General features: G+C 34.5%; 1 protein-coding gene across 7 annotated transcripts in view; it reads right to left on the bottom strand.

Moving 5' to 3' along the window:
* Slit2 (slit guidance ligand 2) overlaps nucleotides 1–18704 on the bottom strand; it is a 346807-nt gene that overhangs the window by 115915 nt on the left and 212188 nt on the right. For 4 of the 7 annotated variants that reach the window (XM_026788661.1, XM_026788664.1, XM_026788663.1 and 1 more), the window contains exons 6-10: nucleotides 12634–12705; nucleotides 8162–8233; nucleotides 5214–5377; nucleotides 3495–3506; nucleotides 2376–2514 (exon numbers count right to left, since the gene is read on the bottom strand). In XM_026788661.1, coding sequence (XP_026644462.1) covers nucleotides 2376–2514; nucleotides 3495–3506; nucleotides 5214–5377; nucleotides 8162–8233; nucleotides 12634–12705 — 459 coding nt within the window. The remainder of the gene's footprint in view (nucleotides 1–2375; nucleotides 2515–3494; nucleotides 3507–5213; nucleotides 5378–8161; nucleotides 8234–12633; nucleotides 12706–18704) is intronic. The other 3 variants (XM_026788662.1, XM_005366006.3, XM_005366009.2) reach the window with 1 other exon arrangement.

Genomic DNA, 18704 nt, shown 5'->3' with positions numbered 1-18704 from the left:
ATGAGAGATAAAACTGGGATTCTAAACAAAATATATCAACTCTTCTTACTCAGTATATCTTGGCCTCCGCTCTGCTTTCTTGTAATGCCTTCTGCCTTTGCAAGCATTCCACTCATCTACCAATGAATACTTGATGCCTCATTCCATAGTTAAAATGCTATTAGCAAGGAACCAGTCATTAATTAAAAGAAAAATCTCTGAAAAAATGATGATGACTTTATATACTAAATATATTTTTTTGTATCTGTATAGGTTATTTTACTATTTTACTGTTTAAGAAAAAAAAAACCCCATGAACTGAAGTCAATACATCACAGAGATACTTGTACATGCAGATCTAATATGGTAACACTACTCAATATCTAAGTTATGGGATCAACCTGAACAACTGTCAGCAAATGATGGATAAGGAAAATGTGGTCTACATGTAAACACAGTGGAATTTTATTTGCCTCTAAAGGAGAAAGACATATGTAGCTTTCTGGAAAGTGAATGTGACTAGAAATCAACATACCAAATTGATAAACTAGATAGGAAAAGAAAAAAATATTTCCCATTTTATGATTCTTTTCTTATTTGTGGGTTCAAAAAATTTCTTATAGGAACAGAAAGCCACATATGTATATGCACAAAATACACAAAAAATATACATATGAAGCATGAAAGCAAAATAGAGACTGGGGTAAGGAAAGAGAGGCCAGCAGAGGGGAAATGCAAGTTGGGAAGAGGAGGAAATTGAACTAGGATGAATATGATCACAGACCTAAGATATTTGAAAGAAATTGCTTTTATGAAGTCCAATGTTGTATGTGAGTATACATCAATAAAATTATAGTACACACATGCATTCTTTTAAATAATAAGGATTACTGACTGTATGCCACTGCTTCTACATTGTCTCTATCATATATTCTTCATGTGTCTGTAAAAATAAATCTTGTGGAGATTAATGATTATTGTGCATTTCTTTTCATAATATACTTCAGGCTTTCTTCTAAGTTCTAAATAAGCTCAAAAACTTCAATAATAATGCCTTCAATGATAGACAGAGACTTATTACAACAGTGTTTTCTTTTTGCAATGCCTCAAAGTGAAAATATTATCTTCACATTCACCTCTATAATCTCTGTTGCCTACCACTCAATTCCACCTCTGTTATTTGTTCCTAGTGTTTCTTTCTTACAGAATTGGACCTGGTACTTCCCAAACCATATCTTATTCTTGCAATACCCAGCCAAAACCAAATACATAAAAATCCTAAGGTATTATTATTCTACCAACTACACCTTGGATGAAGAGTCTGTTATGCTTTAGTGCTTGTATAAAAATCTCAGTGGATTTTGGAGGCTCTATAGAAGATCATGTTTCTTACCCCAATTATCTAAACACATTATTAAGCACATATTATACTTGAAGATAACATATATTCTTGGACTAAGATTATTCTCACATAAACAAAATTGAAGCAGTTCACTTATAGAAATTAAACAAATGGGTTAAAAGGGGTAGTTCTTAAAAAGTTTTTTTTTGCTTTTTATGAGAAATTGTCCCTCTTTTATTTATTTAAGCAAACAATTAAAAACTGATTACAGTGTTACAATTTAAAGTTGCCCTATAAAACAGTAACATGATAATCTGGGCAGTTAGAGATACCTTCTTCATTAATAGAAACTGTGATTTTTCCACTAAACTTTCTATGATGCTGACATTCTGAATTGCATCTTATATGCACTTGTTTCATGAACATGACTTACATTTCACAAGGACACTAACAATCAATCCTCAGCGTCACAAAAAGAAGGTCTATAATAGTCAAGAGAACTGAGGTTTTGATGGAAGTAGTAACTATGTTACAAACTTTAAAAAGTTTTCTAGCTAAGTAATAGATGACACTTGCTACAATCTAGCACATTCTATATTTTATATACTCTATGCATTTAAAAAGGATCATGAGACTTCAATCTAAACCTGAGTTTTTGAGAAGGCAGCAACCCTCTCGTTGTGCTTTATTTACTTCTGTTGGCCACCTTTTTGTACTCCATTGCTTTAGCCAGAACCCAACATAACTAAACTTACTGACCTTAAATTAACATCAGGATGAGAAGCACATATTGTCTTTAAAAAAGTCTAAATGCTTATTCAAATATAATTTTCTGAAATATATTCCTTTTAATTATACCTGTGATAAAATCAAATCATAATCCTTTCATCAATGTATATAAGTGAACATAGGAAAGGTTGATATAATGCTGAAAAGATGATTTGGCCTAAAGCAACTAATCAGAGGTGCCTGAGAAGCCCAAATTTCCTGAAAGCAAACCATGCGTTGGATTAATTAGGGAGGTTGAAAGAGAAAGAAAATTCGGGGCGCATACATTTCCGTGATGGTCTCAGGAAGATTTGTGGGGATCTCAGTAAGGCCTTTTCCTCGGCAGTCCACAATATTGTTGCTACAGGTACAGGCAGCAGGGCAGTGCAGAACACTGCAGGAGGGAGCCATGAATGACTGATGACCTGAAAGAGAAAAAAAAAATCAACACAAGTTAGATTTTTCTCTGGAATTTCACAATAGAGAGATATACGGACTGTGTTAATCTTAGAAAGCAGGAGGCAAAGATAAAGTCCTCGCATGCTTGTTTATTAAATAAGCATCCTTAATATTTCTAGACTATATTTGGGAAAGCATGCAGTTATATCTTAATATTATAAGATAAGAAATCATAACAACTGTAACATTTTCAAAACTTAGAAAACGTTAGTAAAACTAAATTTAGATACAGACCAGAATTCTATTCAAAAGTAACATGAGTTCTCAAAAAGCAGATATTTCAGAATGAGCTATATAATTTCTAATAAGCTTAACTGGAGCTTGGTTTTAATCAAACTGATGTAGCATAATTTACTTTGCTTCTGGAAAAAAGAAAGAAAAAAATGCAGAGGACTTCCATCTTGATTGACATAACTGTTGACCAAATTAAGTTAGCCCATGCCAACAAATGGAGGAGAAAACTAGATAATAGAAGTTTGATGTCTGGATAGATTCAAAATTGCTGCTTTCTTTGAAGTTATTATGGTAATTTGTGGGAGATCATTCTATAATTGTTTGTCCAAATGATTCTTTTCAGGGCTTCATCTGATAGAAACTTTTGCTATGAGCAGTCACCTGCAGATGTGTAATTTCACTGCTCAGTGTTTGAACACAAAAGTCTCCTGAAATCAGATTTCCCAGTCTGAGTAACGAAAACCAGAACATCATCAGCCAGGTTGCACCAAACAGGCGCCTGCTTAGCCATGGTTTCTGGAGAAAATCAGGACAATCTTCTGGGATCTACTGGGAAGGGGCTCTCTCGGTGTGAGAGAAGTGCCAGGAAAAGACTGTGGGCTAGTTGCTAAACCCAGACCTCCACACTAGTTCTCAAAGTACAACAATATTCCAAGTCTAAAAAAAAAAAATGCAAGGAGGGAGAAAACACAAACACAAAATATAAACTTGCCTTCTTCCTCATCTAGAAGGCAGCACGGAGAAGACAAAAAAGAGAAAAACGATGGTTAGAGAAATGTTTAGTCATTTGTTTGGATTTTTAAAAAGCAACCAAACACACCGAGAATATTCCAGGTTATTATAAGAAAACTGGAGGTAGATCACAAAGTGTGGAAATACATTTAAACGTCCGAAAGATTGCTTTAAATGTCCAAAAATGAGCTAGTAATTTTCTTCCAGTCATTTAAAAATGTGAACTGCTTTCAATGCATGGTAAACATGGGTGAAGAGACGAGGACCTGCACACATACCAGAACAAGTGGCTGTAAAATTCCCTTATAAAGTAAGCTCATATTTGGATAAGGCCTATGCAAATCAACCCTATAATATCAGTTATCTTTTGATTACTTACAACAATGAATAGAATATAAATGATATACAAATATTTGTTATAATAGTGCATTGCTTAGAGACTAAAGACAAGAAAATGATGGTAAAGTTTCAGTACTGATCATTTGTTTTAGTAATGTTTTGATGCTGGTTGCTTGAATCCATATCTGTGCAGGTAAATAAGAAAAGCCAAGGGCTGGAGAGATGGCTCAGCAGTTAAGGGCATTGCCTGCTCTTCCAAAGGTCCTGAGTTCAATTCCCAGCAACCACATGGTGGCTCACAACCATCTGTAATGAGATCTGGTGCCCTCTTCTGGCATACACACAGACAGAATATTGTATACACAATAAATAAATAAATAAATAAATAAATAAATAAATAAATAAATAAATAAATAAATAAATAAATAAATATTAAAAAAATAAAAAAAGAAAAGCCAATTATATAGTGATTTCAAACTTCGTGTTAGGCTTGCAAGAGGTCTTGTCAAAATATACACGAACCTGGGGTCTATCCCCAGGACAATCAAAATTTTATGTGTTTCATTATATTCTAAACAAAGTGTTCTGAAGCACACCTAGACATATATTCATAAATACACAGTCATATGCATGTATATAATTTATTTGTGTGCATATGTACATATATGTATACAAATACAGACTATATAGGTTGAGATCCTTGAATTTGAACATATAAAATTGGAAAAGCTTATGATTTTATACTATAATCTAGTCTCCAATATAGAGCTTAATTTATATTGTTCATATAGTTGTTTCAAGGGTAAAGTGAGGCAGCTATGTGTGAAATATTTACATTACTGTTTAGACATGCAGAATACAGCAAATGTTAGCCTTTGATAAATATGTTTTGCAGATGTTTTGGTACATAAAAATATACTTATTTTTAGTAGAAGTGAATCATTAGATGTACATATTTATAAAGAGATACTTTATCTTTTTATAATCACAGTTGAGTTGTACTGAATTTTAGGATAGGTATCCAGGATTACTAGTCATTTTTCACTAGTGAGTATAAAAGTAGACATAATCTTCAATAAAAGAAAAAACTATTTCACAAATATTGTTATAACTGGGAATTTCCTCTATTCCCTTGGGATGCAATTAGAAAGATTGTTCTATCCGAGTAATCAACAATTGCCCTAGGTACAAATGTCCTAGAATCGAGTGTTCTTCTCGCTGCACAACAGAGTCTCCATGGTGATGAATGCATGATGACTCCCTGGGGAGCAAATCGGAACCTTTGAAATTTGAATTCCTCACACCTGTTACACCAGTTTTTTTTTTTTTTTTTTTTCTACTACAACCCCACTGATCTTACCACTGCAGACAAATTCTCGTTTTTGAACCTCTGCTACATTGTGTCCTCTCAGATGGGATGGGCCCATACACTGAGTGTACAAGCCCACCCGAGGCCGCTGGCGAAGCCAATCCGAGAGCCAGGCCAGGTGGCAGTCACAGTACAGGTTGTTCGAATGGAGTCGACTAAATAAGAGGGAGGAGTTCAAAGCAAGAAAACAGGAGACCGTCAATTCAAACTTTATTCGTAAAAAGATATACTTCTTTAAAAAAAATACCACCAATACAGGTACACCTTAGGGAATTCCTAATACAATTATTTCTCAGATAATTAAACTACTTCATAAACACGAGTCAGTTCTAGTCTTAGCTAGGCAAAAAGGCAGAAGAAGAAGGACCATGAAATTATTTTGCTTATATTCCTTCAAAGGGGTAATGAGAAAAAAATATCAGCCCGGGGCAAATTATTCTCCATCCCCACCATAACAAAAGCCAATGGAGGTGGTCCAAGGCTGTGGGCGTGAAGAGGGGTGGACGGCAAGTGTTTAGAACAAAAGGTGTGGCTTATAGGTCAAATATCAGCAAAGACCATTGTTAGTTCCTATAGCAACGGCTTACAAAGTCATTTTAGCATAGCACTATTTTGCTGAGTAAGATGAATAATAATTCGATATAAGACAGTCGGCTTTTAACATACCTCTTGTAATTTCTCCCCTCCCTCCCTTCTTTTTCCCCCACCCCACTGGGCCCAGTCTCTCAGAAAAGGGATTAGCTGAATTTGGTTCTTAGAATCTAGCTTCAAAGAGCAAAGAGTAAAATTAAAAGGCAAAAGTGGCTGGATGGGAAGAAATTAAATAAGACCCCTTTATGCTGCCAGAATCTATGCAAGATCATGGGTTCCTTCCAAATTGCAAATAGTACTTCTCCATTAATAAAATATCAGGCAAATGTATCCACTAAATTAGGTAAATGACTTCAAACTGTGTTTTACGTTTGCTCAAACTAAAGACAGGGCATCTAATGCTATAAATCAAAACATCGTTCCTAGAATTGTCTATGACACAGTGGGACAATTTTAGCCCCTTTTAGCTGATGTGTTCAATTCTAACTCAATAATGATAATGGATTGTAAAATTCAGAACTCAGCCTAGAAAGATAATCCAAGTATAAAAATGGAATTTTTAAGTACCAACGATGCTAGAGAAAAATGAGCCAACCAAAAGGGGGGAATTTAAAATTAAATGATGGCCATATTCTCCTTGAGTGTTTGTATAAGAACCAGGATGCCCTGCATCAAAACTAAAATAGATATCCTGAGGTCAAATATTGGATTTTTGGAATGGTGAGTGAGCAGCTCCTTAGTTTGCTGAGAATTTGAACACTGCCTTTGGTAGCCACTGGTACCTCTTTGACCATTCTTACCAAATATGTTCAACTAAACAGAGCCTGTTTCCATGTCCATGTCAAACAGGGAGTGATGAAAAGATACAAAAATATTTTAAAAATGTATAGCTCAATAAAATCAATAAGAAAAAGTTTTAAAAAATGAAAAACAATTTACAGCTGGTTTGGAAGATAAGCCAGTTTATGGCTACCAGAAGATAAAGGCACAAAAATGCAATATGTTGATGTACAGTTTAACTGTATTTCTTTTTACGGGTATTAAAATCATAGTTCTTTCTTTGCACATATATTACATAAAGTTAGTATTAAACTGATTTTGTCAAAAACAGTTTAGGTAAGTGAGGTTATTAATCAATCTCATTTTGATAGGGAAATAAATTTAGTTATTAAATTAGCAATGTCAAGGAATTAAAAGATTTATACAATGAAGCACTTTACAATTTTATTTTTTAGATAAGATCTGAGCATGTATCCTTGGCTAGAACTCACTATGTAGACGAGACCGGCCTTGGACTCTATAGCTCTACCTGCCTCTGCTACCTGAATATTGAGATTATTGAGATTAAAGGCCTTGTCACCACACACAACTCAGTGTGTGTTTATTTAAAAAATTAAATGAATGTTTTCAAGTATCATATATTTGATTGCTTATCGATTTATTTTGTTTATAAGGGAGAATCTCATGTAACTCATGCTGCTTTGACCTCCCTATGTAGCAAAGGTCATCTTTGAATGCCCGAACTTCCTATTTTGCCTCTTAAATGATTGGATTGCCAATTGTGCATTGCCATGCCTGGCTCGGTTATTTGCTATTTTAAAAAGAGAAATGTTTTGAAAAATTAATCAAAATAGACATAACTGATTTAAAAATACATTTCTCCACCACAAGCCCAAATCTTTGATTTTGTTCCCCTGTTTCTAGCAATTCACCTTCTAGGTCTGGGTGATTTTGAAACCCAGTTCACTAGAGATCCTTATCTTAAAATACTAAAATTCAAAAGCTGCACATTGGGGTTTAACGGTTCATTTTTCTTGGAGAGAGAAAAATAAGCTGTAATTCATATTTTATTTCACAAAAATACCTTAATGACTGTGTGTGACCCTGGAAAGATAGTTTTAAATGTAAATGCTGACACAGCTTTAATTATGCAAGCAGCAGTGGGTGATGCCCTGACTTTACATTACAGAGAACGCTGGAGCACACGTTAGCTGTATTAGGTCTGCTTCTAATACAGTAATAAAATCATAAAGATTTCCCATTTATCATTTCTGACAGCCAATCAAGGAGTCTTTCACTTTTTAATGGAATGTGACCTCTCCAATAGCTCAAAGTAAATGTTTTATTTTTCTCCAAACTTTCTTCAATGCATATCATTTGTAAGGAAACCAAGTTTTCAGAATAACAGTTCATTTTCTAAAATAGTACTTCTAGCATTCTTCCCAACTTGCATTTTCTTTGCCTATGCTATAATGAACTAATGGTCCTATTCACTGATTATTAAAGATTGTACTGAAGAAACATTCTTAATAATTAAATCCATCTTTCTGTACATTTTGGCTACTTACAATGTCCTAAGTTTAGGCATATGGTTGAAACTTGCCACTGAAAGTCTAGTAATATTGTTATTGTTGAGAGTGCTGTAGAATAAAAAAAAAGTTAAAATTTTTAGTTAGATTTGGAAAATCATTGATCTTTTTCTATTAACACCAAAATTTTCTTATGACTTCATTTAAGTAAACTTCTTTGTAGAGAACAATAGAGAATTCACTATTTTAGAGAAAATATGATACCTGATTTTCATATTTAAATATATTACTATGCATTCCATCTTATTAAACACTTGTAAAATATATATGTATGGCTTAGGTCAGACATTTTTGTTACATTATACTATTGCATGCAAGCCTGCTTGATTACCATAGAAAAATGAATTAGAAAATTGGACTTTACATTTCTTTGTTTAATTAGTGTCCATGGTGATGTTCACATTCTTGGACTCTTCAGCTGACATCCCATACCAACAACACATAATCGTTATTATAAAGGACTATTTAATTACCCTTTGCTGTGGGTAATGACTACTCCTTAAGCTTGGGTGAAATATCATGCATATGTATTTGGCATTTTCATCTTTTGGAGATGAAGTGTCTTGCTCTGGCAGCATATTAAAGCCTTATTGTATTCTTTTAGTTGTAGCATGGCTTACTGTCCTTTGTGTAGTTCGTTGAGTCACAATCTCAGTCATCATGTCGTGAGGTAGAGTCAGAAAGACAGCTGGTCAAAGGAGCTTTGGTGAAAGGTATAATTGTTGCTTAATTCAGATTGCTCCTTCTCTCCCTTCATAGTAATTATTATGTTGAAAATGGGAAAGAGAATCAATTGAAAGAAAATTCCTTTGTGACGTAAACTTTTACTTCAAACATCAGATATATACTGTAACAGTATTTCACAAGTCGTCCATGATGGCAGAGCATTAGTAAATACCAGATTTTAGACAACATAAGGCAGTGGTTTCAATGTTTTATAGATGCTCATGAATTACGTATTCTCTCTATGTGACCTTAAGTCACTAGGTTACGTATTTTATCTGTGAATACATTTCAAAACTGGGTAGCAAAGAGGGCCATTCAATGTTTTAAGTACACAGCTGATGTAACCAACTTCCCTGAGAAGTCAATTCCTGGTCTCTCGATAACATCATGGACAGCAATCCTGCACACCGGATGGTATAACTGAAGAGGTATAACTGAAAAGGTACTTTTTCTAGTTCTCACACGGGTGATTAACAAAAAGAAATAGATGAATTAATTACTAGTATTTTTAACAATAAGTAGGAGATTGATCTAAAAATTTCTATTTAAAAGTTCCTGGGTGAGTCATATTGCTCGACCACCTTCCATAGCACCAGGAGAACAAACAACTGAACACTAGGTATGACAATGGCGAATATCATGTCTGGTTTACTGAGGAGCACAGTGTCCTCCGCTGTCTATCCATTTTTGGTTCCTGTTTGTTTGCTTGCTTGTTTGTGTTTTGTTTCTTTTTTCTTTCAAGAGTAGTTTGAGGTTTTATTGAAGATATTTTCACGCCTGCCTTCACCATGTTGATAGAAGAAACAAGAGGCTCAGCAGAACAAGAGAGGCATAGTCTCCCTACATGGGAGAGGCCTGTCTCTTCTTGTCTATTTTCTTGCCCAGTCCAGCTCTTTGCTGGCTCACTTCATTGATGTCCCTCGTCTGACCTCCACAGACTACTCAGTTCAAAAGTCCAGTGCAAACTCCTGACAAGGCTCAAATGCCATCCCCCTGCTCATCAGTGTACCTCTTTTGCATGGGCAGAACCCCCGGTGCCCTGTCAATTTCCCACTCGAAGAATCACTCTGTTTTTACAGACCACTTAGTCTTCGATAAACTGTAGTCCTTCACTTTCACTTCACCCCCAGAATATTTCACAAAATTAACAATCAACCCCAAAAAAGTCCATTACTCTTACCAACTCTATCAAAGTATCTTCTGCTTGTTTTATTCATCTCTGCACGTGTATCTCTTTTCAAAGGGATTTGATTTCAACTGACATCTTTTCCCACTCTCAAAATTTAGGCATACTCAACATAACTAAAATATTTGAAGGTACAGGGTATACTGTGATACGATTTGAGGAGTTCACTTGTGAATACTTCTTTTGCATGGGAACTAAATCAATTTTTAACTTCGCTCTTTTTTTTTAAATCAGAATATGTTTTTATAAAAAAAAGTTTTATTAATGCAAAAATACAAAATATTCCCCTTGAAATGATGGCGTACACGTTACAATTTGATGATGATTTAGTTGCTACTATCTCATAGTGCCAACCAAGAGCAGGACTTGGCAGAAAGTCTAGTGTTTAATGGACATGACTCACTATGTTCCCATTTAATTAAGTTATGACTATCCTATAGGAAAAATATATAAATCTAGTATTTTTATTTCACATCTCTGTCCAATGTCCTAATAAGAAAAAAGCCATATAGACAAATTTAGTTTTCAATGTTATTGAGACTATTTCTTCATAGTAAAAATACATAGTTAATTGTATATTCTATCAACTAGATTGAAACAGGAAGAATAAGAAACCAACTCGTGTCTCACCTATCCTGACTTCTCTTGGAATCTCAGACTTCATTAACTCTTTTTCTAAAAAAAGAAATCCTTATCTAGACATTTTATCAGTGATCAGCAAGATCACACCATATTCTCTTGTTTGGCCTCAATAGTGTCAGATAGTCAAATATGCTCATGGAATAAAAATAAAACTTAAATTAAAACCCTGGGTATTACATATGAAATTACATATGAACCTTAAGTTGCTATTCTTTCATGAGATCATAAGAAGAGAATCTACAAAGTCAGAATTGTCACCCTTCTTTCAGGAACACCGTTTAGTAATGGTCTATTTAATAATTCCATCTTTTCAATGTTTTATCCCTTTCTCCTTTATCAATCCAATTATGGAAATACTGTTTAAAATGCACTAAATGTATTATCTTTAAAAATTATATAAATTACATTTGTGACATCACAAAATTTTACCAAAACCATTGAAATATTTTAAAAATACACAAACATTTTCTTGTGGTGGATAATTTTAACTATTTGCATCTGTATACTGGTTGCAATCATCATGCAGCTCTATGATATGAAATTAGGAGCCGCATTCCAATGTTTTAGATTTTTATTTAACCTCATGGTAAAGAATATCATGTTGCATAGTAATGGTTCCCGCAGAGGTCAAACTTTAGTCATTTTATTAAGATAAAATTTAACAATATCCCAATGTTTAAATTTCTATTTCATTCGCATAATAACAGTTCTCAAAAAATCAATCTTTAGAAATTTGCTAAGATGAAAATAACAATATGCAAGGTGACTATTTCTGATTCAAGTTAATCTGTAGTTATATATGTTATATAGTTCTCTCTAAATATTAAACACTTCAGTTTCTGGGACTGACACTTGCTCTCCCTCTGCTACACTCACTCATCCCCCCCACCTCCACCCTCACACACAAGCAGCACAGTTATTTGTACACTGGTTAAAAAGTGGCTTTATAAACTAAAGTGTATGTAAGCAATTTGATCATCTTTGAAGTAGAAAAAGATTTTTTTCAACAGCAATAAACATGACCTCCATGTACTGAACAATTCAGACAAGTAACATTTGTGATTTCTCATCAACTCTTTAAAATGTTAACTCAAATCGGGGACAGGTAGAAACTCTTCTCAACATGTAATAAAAATAAGAATCACATAGCAATCTTAGTAAAATAAGATATCTTGGTTGAAATATTATTCATCTTCAGATTATATTTCAGTGGCTCAAAACTTCTCAATTAACTCACCCTCTTTTTATGGAGGGTGGACTTGTTAATTCTTGTACAACTTTTAACAAACTAATGAGAAATTCAAAACCACTTCATATTGAACATGTTAAATTTCTTACTGTGTTGTGGATGGAACTAAAACATGGAAAAATCTTTTCACTCAAGGAGAATAGCAGTGAAGTCTCTGAAATGGATGTCATCCATGGCTCATTCAAATTAGGAACCCAAATTCAAAATAAACATACAAAAATGAACTTGACTTATGTCATCATGGAAAATTGCATGATTAAATGAAAACACCTTTCCATTTCACACTAACCACCAAATATATTATAAATAGTGGTTTATTTTGGATCTTTATCTTAATATTTAGGGATCTGGGAACTTCGAAAACATCTATCAATGCTATGAGGATATTTTATTAAAAGTAGGCTTTCAAGTGCTTTTCTTACATACAGAATGTCTACATAGAAACATTTGCATGGTTTCGCCTACATACATCTCGACTCTTCTGGGTATTCACAAGTTTTTTTAAAGGAGTACTTGTTGTTGCTGTTGTCATTAGGAAAACATTTTGACACAGGACTATTCGACAGTATCTAAGTCATCACATTATTACTCTCTAGAAACAATGAAACAACTTTCTAGAAAAGAGTCAGAGAAATAAGCGATACTCACAGTACTTCTAGGTCTCTCAGCGCTCTAAAGGCCCCGTCTTCGATGCAGCTGATCTGGTTATAATCCAGTTGCCTGTTAAATGCATTAAAAGACTATGTAATGGAAAGGCACAGGAGCTGGGTGTAGGAGACCTGAAGACTTCTGAAGGAGCACTGACGCTCCGATCGCACTTCCTGAAAGGCTTCCTCACGCACACTCATCTGCTTAAGACTGTCACAAGCCATCCTGCCCTCCCTGTGCAGCTACTGAAGTCTCTTTTTGTTCCGAACTGTCTGTGCAAATAGCAGCCCTTGGAAAGCTCCAGTAAATAATAACTGCACCTTATATTAAATGCCATAGGAATGCAATTTCATTACATCAAGAAAAGCTATCCATTAAGAGCTTTCAGCGTCATCTTGCTGAAACAATTTCATTAAGGTAAAGGGCTGTAAATCACTTAATGTCACATGCACCCCCTCAGTGACCTAGCAGAATCCATTTATCAGAGAAGCCCAGCTGCATGTTAATTTCACTATCCTTGGCAAGAAGGAAGAAGGCTACTTTCGGTTTCCATCTTTTAAAGGCAGCTTCTTTCCAGACTCCAAACTGAAAACAAGAGAGGATGCCGTGCATCTCCCCACCCTTCGAACCAAGAACACACATTAGAAAGCTCACAGTCATTGTAAACCAGGCTTCACTACCGTTCAGATTTGCATTTATTGTTACATACAAATGATCTTCAATGTCTAGAATTTTTTGAGTTAAGAAACTTTCAGAATGTGATTCCAAAAAAAAAAAAAAAACCAAAAACCAAAAACCAAAAAACCCAACAAACTATTTGCTCACTATTAGCACATGATGGAAATGAATTCATTAAAACTTAAATGAAACTTTGGTTATTTTCTTTAAGATGCTAATTTTTAGCCCCAGACAATAAAAAAAGAAAAATGTCAACTGTAAGGATTTTGTCACAATAGCATATACTTTATAAAACATTTTACCTTTCTTTCAGCCCACTCAATCATGTATCATTCAAACAAATGACTCTTCTTTAGTGTTTTAAAGACTGAACATCAATATTCAGTTGTAGACAGAATAAAACGGATGGCTCAAACTTGCTTATGATTTTTTTCTTTTTCTGATGTTTTTGTTTGAATTAAAAATCTTACTGTTCAATTTTAAGAAATTTACTTCCAATCTGGGAAGAAAGGATGCGGGGAGCGGGAGGAGGGGAAACTGTGGTAGGGATGTCTTGTATGTTGTACCTTATGTCTTGTAGAGAAGAAAGCACTTTCAACAATACATAGAAAAGTAATTGACTTTCTTGAAAGAAAGAACAGAATACTTCCTGTCCTGTTTCCAACAAGTGGTTCTCACAATGGTACCTTGATGTTTAGAGGCATTATTGTTCCAGTAGAGAAAACGTATTTTAATGCTTCATTTGATAGAGAAATTAAATGTTTGCCCTCCATGAGTGCTCTGGGAACATGGATATATAAAAGTTAGATTACTATCAAAATATCAACGCATCTTGTGCTTGTTTCAAATCCAGAATTCACCAAGAGGCCTAATTCACACTTGAGGACTACTCTGAAGGAACTGTTTGAACATTTCATAAAACAGCTGGTCTTCTCGCAGGGCTACTGAATAGAGGTGTGGTGATTGCATCTGCTAGCTTACAGAGAGGTCTCCATAGATCCCTTATTTAGAAAGTGTGTATGTAGGGAATATCTCATGAATGCTGCATCTCAGTTTTAAATAAGTTGCCAGGAAACACAATCATAGATAATACTACCTGATGTCTTGTAAATAGTACAATGTAGGACAATATAAAAGCAAGTGCATTCTGGGAAAGATAGAGTTCCACCATATTTATAAACCTTAGCATTTCCCTAATACTGCCCAGGACTCCTGCTACTGCAATAGTTGAAAGCTTTTCCCGCTTATTAGGAAGCAATGCAGAAGTATAATTTCATTTTCCAGGAAGACATTTAAAGCCTCGTGATATAATATGGTTGCTGTGGTTCCAAGAAAACACTTAGATCCTTGAGCACTTTTGATTTTTAAAGATTAAATTCATTTAACAATTAAGTTAATAGCCTTTTTATTTCGAAGTGCCAAATATATATCTACACTACCATTCTCTAACCTCTTGAACAATTTATCAAAGCCATTTAAATTAGTACAGTGGCAAGAAGTGTTACCCTTGACATGCTACAAAAGAGAAATTGTTTCCAGACAAATTGGCAAAATCTTTTAATGCTATCAAATTTGCCTAATGCAGTCTCCAGGTTAATCTGTAAAAGGGTGAGCTGTATGTTTGCCCATATCTTATTATCCTTAGCTGTCAATGTATAAATCAGTGCTGACACAGCTGCTTCTAAATCATGCATAGAATGCACAAAGGGGAATGTGGAGCATGCCAGAAAGCACCCAGGCGAATCCTGTTCTACAAGACTAAAAGACCCATCATTTTCCTTATGGCAGAATTTGTACTATTGCTGGAAACTTAGGCACTTGAACTCCCTTTTGGTATTCCGTGTGGTTACATGTAGTTCTCGACAGTTTAAAATATATATGTAAACTCTATGGTAAAGATATTTGGAATGTTTGAGTTTCATAAAAGTAAAACATGAGTATATTTTTAAAGTTTTTTGAATGTTACCAAATCTCAGGACATGCATTTCCTCAGGATGTAAATAATTCATGGAGTTGTGAGTAAGTTAAAGATAAGCAAACGCAAATTGTTGAATAATTTCTCTATCAGTTGTGAATTTTGACAGTTAAGTGAGTGGCTACAGAAAACTTTGCGCTTTCGTGATTGCTGTGCGGCAATCTCTGTGTGCAGAATTCCATCTGTCTACAGGGTTCAAAACAAACTGTCAAAATAGCCCAACAACATAATTTATTTGGGGGTTTCTGGACTCTTCCTGCACACTGGTTCTTTCACTCTGCATACATCCCTCTCAATGGCCTTAAGCCCTGGGTGCTTGTGCCTTCTGGAAACAAGAAAAGTGTCTGGTCTTGCATTTAGTTAAGTCTGAGTTTCCTTAGGTGGGATTTCTAATTGCAACCTGGAATTGTTATGAATTAAGGATGCAGACACTTTTTATTAATTCTCTAAAATTCCAATTAATTATTCAGCCATAATTTTATTCTTTAAAGAATTCAAATGAAAAAGACATTAGGAGAGCAGAATTTTTTTCTGATGCTTCTGTTGTACATGAAAATCACCATGAGGAGATTTTATTATTTATTTGAAGAAAGAAACCTATTATAGTTAGATTTCTGAACTCTTTAGTCAACATAGATTAGTATGGGTGCCTGTATCTTGTCTTAGTAATTTCCATTTTGTAATCTACACTTGGCTTCTTTTCCGGTGGGAAATCTCTCTAGTCACTCCACCACTGTCCATATCTGTGGATTGGTTTTCCAAGCACTGCATGATTTCATGCAAATAGAGAGGTCAAAAGGAATCATCACCTTCGTCCTCATCCTGTTAGGCATTATGTCCTATGCTCAGCAGTGGTTGGACAAGAAACCACTGATACCTAGGAAGTCCAGGCTCTCCATATTGATGGCGCCTAGCTTGGTTGGCTATAGTCTCAGGCCAACAGACTTGGACACTGAGCAGCGTACTCTGTGACTCACAGAGTATATGAAGCTTCCCTGGTTTTATTTCACAGTAAAAAGTTTCTGAGTGTAATTAATGGAAACAATATATAACCTAACATTATGTCTAAAACCAGTATAATAAGGACAAAAGGATAAATATAATAGAGCTGGAAATACTGTATGTTTTGTTAAAAGTTTTCTTAAAATATTTCCTATATCCTTGCTTTAAAATTTAGATGCCATACTGTATTTTAATCTTATATGCAAAGCTTATTTCACAGTGTTAAATTTAGATGATTGCATCTCTAAACATAGCAAACATATATTTTTCTTCAACATCCAAGAAATAATATCCAGTTGCTAATTGGCTTTCTTTCATAAAAATTAGAATGTTTAAAATAGACTTAATTGTGAAATATCACAGAACATTAAAATCTATAATACTGTGTGATCCAAACAAGAGGTTACCAATTTCTCAATGAAGTTCATATGACAATGACCGACTTTTGCTATATTTAATTTCAGAAGCTAGAAATGGTGTGTTATTTATATTGTTGATGTAAAATAAAGGACTCTATAAAACTTTAGATAATTTAAAACAAATAAAAATGGTCAGAGTCAATAAAAGTATTTTGCAATCTAAAGAAACCTGATTTATTTTTAAAAAAAAAACACAATAAATTTGGGGAACAAAAGGTAGGAAAGTCTTTTAATGTGGTTATAGTATCTTTCCCTAAGGGTAAAATTCAAGTCTTTATTAAATTGTAAATAGCCAAATCTCATGCCAACTGTTATTCAAACAACATTTTGTAATTGAAACAGTAACACATAAAAAAGGAAGATAGCACAAGTTGGCTAAATCAATAAATATCATATATATTAATTTAAACAACCACATTATCTTGCGCACCAGCAAGAGCCTGGTTTTGGGGTACTTCATGCTAAAGTGAGAAACTATCCAAAGAATTTCAAGAATTTGTATTCATCTTAGTTTTAATTATTTTACAGTCTTTCAGGTAACGCTTTATATATCTTCTCAGTAACAAGAAACTTTGAATTTCACTAGAATACTTTATGTTACAAATGCATATGCACTTGCTGTTTGAGGGAATGAAAAGAGCCTGCAGAAGTAAAAGAAGTATTTTTAATAGAAAATAGAGAAAACACAACTAGAATGATATTTGTGTCCTGGAATTTCTAGAAAAATTAACCAAACCTGTCTGACACTCAGACTGAATATAATAAATATTCACACTTACACCGAATGTTACAGATTAATTGATATACAATCTAATTATCCTTCACAGTAAACTGAGAAGGTAAATATTGCCAACACCTCTACTGCACAGATGAAATAATAAGACTCAAAAGTCTGAAAACTTGTCTACAGTAAATAGCAAATATTATGTTTATCTTTGATTGTAATTGAGAATGATGTATTCCCCAAGTTCCCACACAGTATCCAAGACCTGAGGAAGCAAATTCACAATGCTTTTTTGCTTCAGGTGAATTTTTAGATAAATGTATGGGCACAAGTCAAAGAAGTAATGTAAAATTCTATAAAGGCTGTGATTTCTTTAGGTAGAGGTATTTAAATTAGTGTAGAAAAAAACTTAGATCTCTTTAAATGTCTATGATGTGGTCCAACAGTCGAAATGTTTCCTAGCATGCATTAAGACCTGGATTCAATTTCCAGCCCTATATAATATCCAAGTTGTCATGTCACATACATATACACACACAATAGGTAGATAGATAAGTAGATACATACATACATACATACATACATACATACATACATACATACATACATAGAAACATAAACAGACAAAAAGGTAGGTAGATAGATATTCATAGATGATGAAAAGTGATAGAGTACACCTAGCTAGAGAGAAATGAAAATTTTACCTACAGAAGAAAGAACAGCTCCATGAAAAAACAGTCTGATTAGAGGCACTGTTGGCTTTCAGGCATCTGCACTGGCCTGGCCTTGGGATAAACGCTCTCAGCTGTGGCCACTAAGAGCACCACCACCTGTGCACATTCACTATGTTCCCTTTTAAGGGTCCTGCCCACCTCCCATCTCTCCTTCTTTCTCTTTCTGTGTCTGTCTGTCTGTCTCTCTGTCTGTCTGTCTGTCTCTCTGTCGGTCTGTCTGTCTTTCTCTCTCTCTTCCTCACCTTTTTTCTCTTCTGTCCCTAGAGGCCAGTTTCCCCTCTCTCCTCCCGTTTTCCCATTCACCCCCCCCCATCCCCTCCACCTGAGCTCGGTTGCAAGGCTTCTTCCTCTCCCGTGCCACTTTTTCTAAATTACAACAGGCACTATAATGTTAAGGGATTGCTTTCAGGACCCAGATTATTTGGGTCTGAGCATAGAGCATCTGTGCTGAAGTAATAGTTCAAATCAGGAAATCTTCGTCACAGGCAGAAAATCATAACTAATCAGAATGTCTACAAAGACCAGATATTATAAGATAG

Source organism: Microtus ochrogaster, unplaced genomic scaffold (genome assembly GCF_000317375.1).
Source record: "Microtus ochrogaster isolate Prairie Vole_2 unplaced genomic scaffold, MicOch1.0 UNK5, whole genome shotgun sequence".
Classification (NCBI taxonomy): Eukaryota; Metazoa; Chordata; class Mammalia; order Rodentia; family Cricetidae; genus Microtus; species Microtus ochrogaster.
The sequence above is the reverse complement of the archived record's forward strand: the minus strand, read 5'-3'. Positions and strand labels throughout refer to the sequence as shown.